We start from the raw sequence: 8,699 nt of genomic DNA on the forward strand, positions 1-8,699 counted from the left end.
AATGCAACACTGTGGATGGATCTCAGGTGCCTTATGCTGAGTGAAAAAAATGACAAAATTATAGAGATGGAGAACAGATTAGTGGTTGCTCAGGGCTAGGGAGGATTTGGGGAGGGATGTGTATGACTATGAAGGAGTAGCTCAGGAATATCTTGATGGTGATGGGTAGTTCTATGCCTTAATTATAATGGTGGTTATGACTCTAACCATGATAAAGTTAGGGTTGCCAAATGAAATACAGAATGCCCAGTTTAATTTGAATTTAAGATAAACAAGGGCTGGTCATGGTGGCTCACGCCTCTAATCCCAGCACTTTGGGAGGCCAAGGCAGGCGGATCACTTGAGGTCAGGGGTTCGAGACCATCCTGACCAACATGGTGAAACCCCATCTCTACTAAAAATACAAAAATTAGCCGGGCATGGTAGCGGGCACTTGTAATCCCAGCTACTCGGGAGGTTGAGGCAGGAGAATCGCAGGAACTTGGGAGGTGGAGGTTGAAGTGAGCTGAGATTGTACCACTACACTCTAGCCTGGGCAACAGAGCGAGACTCCATCTCAAAAAAAAAAAAAAAAAAAAGATAAGAAATAATCTTTTCAGTATAAGTATGTCCCAAATATTGCATGGGATATGCTTATACTGAAAACAAAATTTAACTGAGTTTCCTGTATTTTCATTTGCGAAATCTGGCAAACCTAGAAAAAAATGGCATCAAACCCTATGCACACACATTTTACCTATGTCACCTTCCTGAGTGTAATACCGTGCTGTGTTTATCTAAGATGTAACCATCTGGGGAAACTGAGTGGAGGGCACACAGACCTCCGTGTACAATTTCTGCAACCTCTTGGGAAGGTAAAATTATTTCCAAATAAAAAGGTTTTCAGAATGGCCCTCAAAGGGAAACCAACTGCTCCTGTTAGTGACGAAAACAAAGAGGTATAGGAAAGTGCTTGTTACCTTGCAAGTTTTATGGAACACTGTAAAACTGGCACTTCACGAAGGTCTTAAGATGTATGCCCCTTGAATGTCAGTGCTCTTGTATAGTTAGTGACACCGGGATCCACACACATGGCTCACATCCTGGCTCCTGCATTTATTAGCTGTGGGTCGTATTTGCCGTGTTGTGCCAGAGCCAGCCCCCTCCCCTCCCACCCCCGTCTCTTTCCTGTTCCACGTTCAGAGACATCAGGCAGGAAGCTTGAGACAGGCCTGCAAGTATTTACACTACTGAGATTGGCAAACACTACAAATCAGGGCATTTTTTTTTTCTTCCAGAGAGCTAGTTGGTTTTTTGTTTTGTTTTGTTTTGTTTTTTGAGACAGAGTTTCGCTCTGTTGCCCAGGCTGGAGTACAGTGGCGTGATCTTGGCTCACTGCAACTTCTGCCCCCTGGGTTCAAGTGATTCTCGTGCCTCAGCCTTCCAAGTAGCCTCCACATGATCAAGAATGTGGGTGGAATAAATTTGGGGAACAAGGAGTTCAGATTAAGACATACACTGGAGATTCCTATTAGGCCCACACGGACACTGTGCAAAAACAATTGGATATGTGAGACTATATACAGTTCAGAAGAGATATCTGGGCTGAGGATATGTAAATTTGACAATTGTCGGGATACAGATGCTATTTAAAGTCACGAGATTGGAGATTAGCAAGGGTTACAGGCATGTGCCACCATGCCTGGCTAATTTTTGTATTTTTAATAGAGACAAGGTTTTGCCATGTTGGCCAGGCTGGTCTTAAACTCCTGACCTCAAGTGATTCACCTGCCTCGGCCTCCCAAAGTGCTGGGATTACAGGCTTGAGCCACTGTGCCTGGATGCTTTTCTTTTTTTTAATTTTTAATTTTAGATGGAGTTTCACTATGTTGCCCACGCTGGTGGCAAACACCTGGGCTCAAGCAGTCCTCCCATCTTGGCCTCCCAAAGTGTTAGGGTTACAGTTGTGAGCCATCACACCTGGCCCAGAGAGCTAGCTGTTAAACATCTACCATCACACCACAGACTTAGAGCCTTAGCTTCCTTATCTGTAAACAGGAGGAATACAGTCATAACCTCATAATGTTATGAGGAGTAAATGGGATAATGCATGTAGGGTGCTCATCACTGAGTTCTTCAAATAGTTAAGTGGGCAGTACTTGTAAGCTAGTATTATCTCTTATTTTAAACTGTGAGCAACTTAAGGATCTCTGTGCTACTCATCTTGATATCTTTAGTGCCTGGCCTGACATGTAGTAGGTTCTCAATGAATGTTTACTAAATTAGTGAATAAATGGCAAATAATAGTAACTTGGGGCCGGGCGCAGTGGCTCACGCCTGTAATATCAGCACTCTGGGAGGCCAAGGCAGGTGGATCACCTGAGGTCAGGGGTTCGAGGCCAGTCTGGCCAACATGGTGAAACCCTATCTCTACTAAAAATACAAAAATGAGCTGGGTGTGGTGGTACATGCCTGTAATCCTAGCTACTTGGGAGGATGAGGCAGGAGAATCGCTTGAACCCAGGAGGTGGAGGTTGCAGTGAGCCGAGATCCCACCACTGCACTCCAGCCTGGGTGACAGAGACTCCATCTCAAAAAAAAAAAAAAAAAAAAAAAAAAGTAACTAGGGGTAATATGCCTCTAGAAAACCTGGACTTTTTCAGAAGACTTTTAGGACACACTTCTTAATCTTTAAACATGAGGGTTTTTAGGCCCTGTGGCAGGATGCCAGGGGGGCCTGGGGTGCACTCCTACCACCCAAGGGTAATATCTGCCCTTGCAGGCCCGGCTCTGAGCCCCCAAGGAATGCAGCTTCTGACGCACCCCCTCCAGGTGGCAGGCACAGGCCCTCGCCTTCCTCCGGGAGCCAAGATGGGGCATTTCTGGCTCTCAACCTGACTAGAGGTCATTTAATCCTCGCGGATTTGTCTTGTTTATTTTAGTGAACAGGGCTGTTTACTTTCAGTTCGTATTTCTAGGGATGCTTACTCATTTTGCTTCCCGTTTATTTACTCTTTGCAAGCACTTGAGTTTGAATAAATATGTCTATAAAGTTCCAGGGACTGGGTGATTCTGTGTCTGCTATTTTAATGGCCTTTAAACAGTGTCTGCTCAGGTAGGCATTTTATAGATGGGTTGAAAAGATAGGAAATTCTGTTCTCAGTGGCCTCTGACTCCTTTCCAAGCTGACAGCTGGCCACCAGCAGCTTATGAATCATGGCTTCTCATCAGTAATAAAAATATCAAAGGCCAACACCCATCTCAAACAGAAACCGACCCACCCTGGTCCACCAGGCATGGGGCTTGGAAACTGGCAGGTGTTTAAACTCTAAGGCAGTGTTTAGGGTGCAAATCCCCCGGAGTGCTATTTAAAATGCAGATTCATGAGCCCCGTACCTGAAACTCCTGATATGGAAGATTTGGGCTGAGGCCCAGGGATCTCCACTTTTAACAGGTGCTGCAAGTAATTTTGCCATCTTTAGATCACCCTGAGAAACACTAATCTAAATTATCAAAAAACACTTGTGCCGATGGGTGGGCTGCCCTTGAACTCAGTTGTTGGGCAACGTGGAGAGAATAGGGCACCAGACAGGGTTGTTTGGAAAGATTAAATCCTCCAAAGTTGGCCAAGATGATGAGTATTATTCTGTTAAGCCACTTGCTCGAGGTCTAGTTTGTTAGCAGACTGAGAGCAGGGGACCGTATCTCATTCTTCTCTTTATCCCCATAATGCCTAAGCCAGTGCATAGCTCACGGAAGGCCGGCGCCCAAGAACATGTGTCTGCACTGGCTGGGACACTCCCGCTGACCACAGAACTAGACAGGCCCCGGTTACCTTGTGGTAGGCATTGAGCCAGCTGTTGGGGACGAACATGGTGGAGAGGCTCCGAGCCATGGTGACCTGCTCGCCTCCTCCCAAGGCCGGAGACTGGGTCTGAGTGAACAGGGCTGAACCGGGTGCCTTTGTTGCCGGATCCTCCCCCTGCCTTGGGCCCCAACTTCCAGGGCTCTCCGTCATTCCTAGAGCCCATTATGACATCACCAGTGCAATTTGAAGCAGTAACATCCTCAGGGCACCCCAAGCCACAGGCTGCCGTATGGTGGCCAACGTCTAAATGTTGACACCTGACCTGGGGGCGGGGTGTCTTGTATTCTGGGAGGCTAAGGATAGAGACTTTCTTCTTTCCTTGAAGAACTCCTCCCTCATTCTCTATTTTGGCCCCTTTGTTTGCTTCCTGCCAGCCAATGCTCTAATTATTTCACTTATCCGTGTTTACTTTTTTATTATCTGTCTCTCCCATCAGAATGTGAGCTCCAGGAGGACACGGCCCTCCCTGTTTCCTTGTTCCCTGCTGTGTCCCAGTATCAAGTACAGTGTCTGATGTAGTAAGTGCTCAATAAAGACTTCTGGGGCATGAAGACATGAATGCGAGGCTTCACTGGCTCCGGTCATCCATTCATTTATTCACTCGAAATGCATGCTTGGTGCATCTGTTGTGGGCCAGGCTCTTGTCCACCTGAATAACTCCCATTTCTGCCCTGAGGAGCTGCCAGCCTGGTGGCGGGTTGCCGGAGACACATCCTTTGTGTAATGCACTCCGACAGGGGCTATCTCTGAGCTCTAACAGAGATGGGGTTGCTTGGAGGAGCGCGCTGTGGCAATGACAGGCTCTTAAACCAGAGAAATGGTATCTCGTCTAGCAGGATTTCCCCCACCTGATTCAGGGAGCCCCATCTGCCCCGAGGCCTCTGCCTGTGCTGACAACCACTGCTGCTTGTTTCTGCTAATATTGCAGCAGGGTGCTTCTGTAGAAGCAATCTATAAAACACCATTTACAGCCATAACTGAACCACAAAAATCAATCCCCAACACTCACTCCCATCAACAAACATGCTTTGAGGGCCTCCTGGGTGTGGGGCACAGTTTGATGGTGCCCTGGGAGACAGAGGGATGAGTAAAATGAGGACTCTGCCCCTGGGGGAGGAGGGGTTTCGAATCTCCCAAGGGAGACAGGCCACATGGGAATGGGATAATTACTGGACTCAGCAAAAGCGTGGATGCCAAGTAGAGAATGAAGGCTCTAGAACTGTGCTGGCTAGTACAGCAGCCACCAGCTATGCAGGGCTATTGAGCCTTTGACATGTGGCTACACCTTCAAGTACCTCTCACATTGAGAAGTGCTATACCTATAAAACAATGTACCACTGGATTATGTACAAAATGTATGAAATATCTCCATTTTAAGATATTGCTTATAGGTTAAAATGATAGTATTTGGGATACATTGTTAAATATACTATCATTGCTATATTAGTAACATTAATTTCACCTGTTTTTATTACTTTTTTTTTTTTTGATACAAAGTATCGCTCTGTCACCCAGGCTGGAGTGCAGTGGCACCATCTTGGCTCACTGCAAACCCTCCCCTCCTGGGTTCAAGCAATTCCCCTGCCTCAGCCTCCCGAGTAGCTACTCAGCCTGCCGAGTAGCTGGGATTATAGGTGCCTGCCACCATGCTTGGCTAATTTTTGCATTTCTAGTAGAGATGATGTTTCTGCATGTTGGCCAGGCTGGTCTCGAACTCCTGACCTCAAGTGATCCACTCTCCTTGGCCTCCCAAAGTGCTGGGATTACAGGCGTGAGCCACTGCGCCCAGCCTGTTTTTGTTACATTTTAAAATTGCAGCTACTAGAACATTCAAAATGACATACATGGCTTCCATTGTATTTCTGTGAGACAGCACTGGTCTAGGAGTAGAGGACCCAGCCTTTGTGACTGCAGCTGCAAGAATTCTGAGGAAATGGGACAATGAGGAGCCTGCAAGGGGAAACTGAAGGTGGGTGTGGGGAGGACATTTGAAAAGTTTGATCATGAAGGGAAGGAGGGAGGCAGCAGTTCCGGGAGGCCACCAGGGTCCCAGGGACAATCAGTAATAGACGCTCACCAGGTCTTCCTCTCCCTCCTGCCATCTTCCAGAAAGATAGACCCTGGGCACTTGCAGACACCCCCCGACCACCTACCCCCTGCACACCCCTGGCAGTGCTCTAGAGTGAGGCTCCTTCATTTCAGTCCTTGGCAAGGGAGAGTGAGCCAGAGATGGCATTAAGCTGCACGTGGCTGCTAAGTCATGGTAAGTAACAGCCTTGGCCAGGCCATCCATTGCAAGGTGGGTTAAAAACACATCTCTCCTCCCTGACTCCCAGCTCTGGGCTCTGGGTAAAGGGCAATGGGGAAGGAGAGATCAGGGATTCTGATATAGGTGCAGCTGGGAGTTTGGTCAGTGTTTGAGATCAGGGAGGATTTTTCAGAGCAGCAGCGTGGCCCAGGAGGAGGAAGTCAGTTCCCTGACCTAGCCAGACAAAGCTCCCATTATGGACACGTTTCGTCAGGGGAAATCAGGCAGCCTGGATCTGATGTTCATTTCTCTGCCTGTTCCCTCCTCCCTCAGCCACACAGAGAAGCTGTAAACACTCGAATACAAGGATTAACTCTGCGTGTGGTGTCTGGGACATTATGAACAACTCTTGGTGGCTGTGTTTGTGTCTGTGTTAAATTGATCTTTTTAACCCCCAGCACCTAGGACGTGAGGCTGCCAAGCTCGGTATTCAATAAATATTGACGGATGAAGGAACAATGGAAGAAAGGAGTGCATGGGTAAACAAATGACAAATATGTCAAAGCACAGATGCAGATTCTTAGAATGGGCTAATGCTATTTTCTGCTGGATTTTTGGATGTGGGCAAGCGAGTTCTCTCACTATACAGATCCACAGTGTCTGGGTCAGAGGAGAACTGATGCTCGGCATGGCATTTCACCATTCTGCCTGCCTGCCTGGGGCCCTGGGCCCACAGGCTTTGAGGACAGTACATGGCCAGGCTGCAGCCTTCCTGGGATAAAGCTCTGCCTTTTAGTCTCTTATCCTACTTTTTAGAAGCCCTTTAAGGTCTTTGTAAAAGGAAATCTAATGTGAAGAATTCCAGGAAAACTGGATAAGCCTGACTATGGGTGGGCGTGGCTGAATTACTTCCTGGGCTGGCTAAGGAAGGGCTCCCCCTAAGTGCATCGGAAGCCTGCAGCTTCTCCTTATGGCCACTGGAGGGCACTTGGACCATGAAATACCAGATCGTCTCGGCGTCCCAGGTCTTTGGAGATATGTGATTCAATTCAACAAAAGTTTCAAAATCATCACCATAATGATAGTGCTTTTGTGTTGAATATCCAATATGGCGCTAAACACCTTATATATATGTGTGCGTGTATATATGAACTTGCTTAATATTCACTACAATTGTTGTGAGTTACTTAGGCTATTTAGGAAAAAAAAAATCAAGGCTTAAAGAAGTCAAAGTACTTACCCAAGAATGCTTAGCTAAATAAAATTTGGGAGTAAGGACTTGAACTCAAGCCCTTGGGCACCAACCATAAGTAATAGATGCACACAAAGCTGAAATGAGAACTCTCTTATAAGCAGGAAGACGCACACACCACACAAATATTATTGTTCCTGAACAATTTACACATTCTGAAATTGGAAGATGACTTACAATTTGTACATTACATGGTAATGTTTCTTTTTTCCCTTGAAATAATGTTATTAAATAAATGAAGTGTCTCACAATTCATGGTGTCTTAACTTAGAGGAAATAAAGTCATAGTAATACAAGGCAGGGAAAGATAATTTTCATTTAACATTTAAATAGCACTTACTATGTCCCCAGAACTATTCAAAGCACTTTACATCAAGGAACTCAATGAATCCTCATAGGCACCCTCTGAGAAATGCATTATCACCCTCATTTACAGATGAGGAAATGGAGACACAAGGAAGAAGGCAATTTGTCCAAGGTCACACAGCGAGGAAGAGCTGAGACCAGGGTCTCTGGTAGTCTGTTTCCAGTCTGGGCTCCAAACCACTCTGGGCTCTGAGAAGAACTTGGGAAATGAGGCTGGAGCTGGCCGTGAGAGGGAGACGAGAAGTGTTGCACTGTGGTAAGAAATGCCCTGTGGAGGTGAGGGTGTTCCAGGCAGAGGAAAAGCATGAGCAGGCCAGGCGCGGTGGCTCACGCCTGTGATCCTAGCACTTTGGGAGGCAGAGGCAGGCGGATCATCTGAGGTCAGGAGTTCGAGACCAGCCTGGACAGCATGGCAAAACTCCGTCTCTACAAAAATATAAAAATTAGCTGGAAGTGGGTGGCAGTAATCCCTACTACCAGGGAGCCTGAGGCAGGAGAATTGCTTGAACCCAGGAGGCAGAAGTTGCAGTGAGCTGAGATTGCGCCCCTGCACTCCAGCCTGGGCAATAGAGCGAGACTCCATCTTGAAAAAAAATAAATAAATAAGAAATGCCCTGTGAAGGTGAGGGTATTCCAGGCACAGGAAAAGCGCAGCAAAGCCTGGGAAGCAGGAAAGCACCAGGTGAGGATTTGGGCTGGGCTTGGAGATGGGGGCTTGGGCCTCAGGCCTGGGCTACTTAGAGGCGGGGACAGCAGAACAGAGTCTTGCAGAGCCAGAGCGCCCTGGGGCCTCCTAGGGGTGGGGAAAAAGAGAGGAGTAGAATGTTGGGGCAGGAGGGTGGCGGGTGTTTCAGTCCAGGGAAGAGCTGAGGCCACTCTGCCCCGGCCACTCTCCAGGGAAGGGCCATTTGGGAAGTGCAGTGTGTGCTCAGGAAATGGCCGGATTGGGTTACCGGCAAGACTAAAGGAGCTAAATCGGGCCTGGG

The 8,699-nt window shown here is 47.4% G+C and overlaps 1 protein-coding gene and 1 long non-coding RNA gene across 2 annotated transcripts in view; one reads left to right on the forward strand and one right to left on the reverse strand.

The window, feature by feature from the left end:
- The window catches only part of DNPEP (aspartyl aminopeptidase), a 25,573-nt gene extending 21,557 nt beyond the window's left edge, over window positions 1-4,016 (reverse strand). The window contains exon 1 of the mRNA XM_054478648.2: window positions 3,815-4,016. Within this exon, the coding sequence (XP_054334623.1) occupies window positions 3,815-3,997 (183 nt within the window). The 5' untranslated portion in view covers window positions 3,998-4,016. The remainder of the gene's footprint in view (window positions 1-3,814) is intronic.
- LOC129031843 (uncharacterized) overlaps window positions 1-7,598 on the forward strand; it is a 15,088-nt gene extending 7,490 nt beyond the window's left edge. Inside the window, exons 3-4 of the long non-coding RNA XR_008501135.1 lie at window positions 4,284-4,365; window positions 6,554-7,598. This is a non-coding gene — a long non-coding RNA (uncharacterized LOC129031843). The remainder of the gene's footprint in view (window positions 1-4,283; window positions 4,366-6,553) is intronic.
- Window positions 7,599-8,699: the final 1,101 nt, after the last annotated feature.

Source organism: Pongo pygmaeus, chromosome 11, assembly GCF_028885625.2.
Source record: "Pongo pygmaeus isolate AG05252 chromosome 11, NHGRI_mPonPyg2-v2.0_pri, whole genome shotgun sequence".
NCBI classification, from domain to species: Eukaryota; Metazoa; Chordata; class Mammalia; order Primates; family Hominidae; genus Pongo; species Pongo pygmaeus.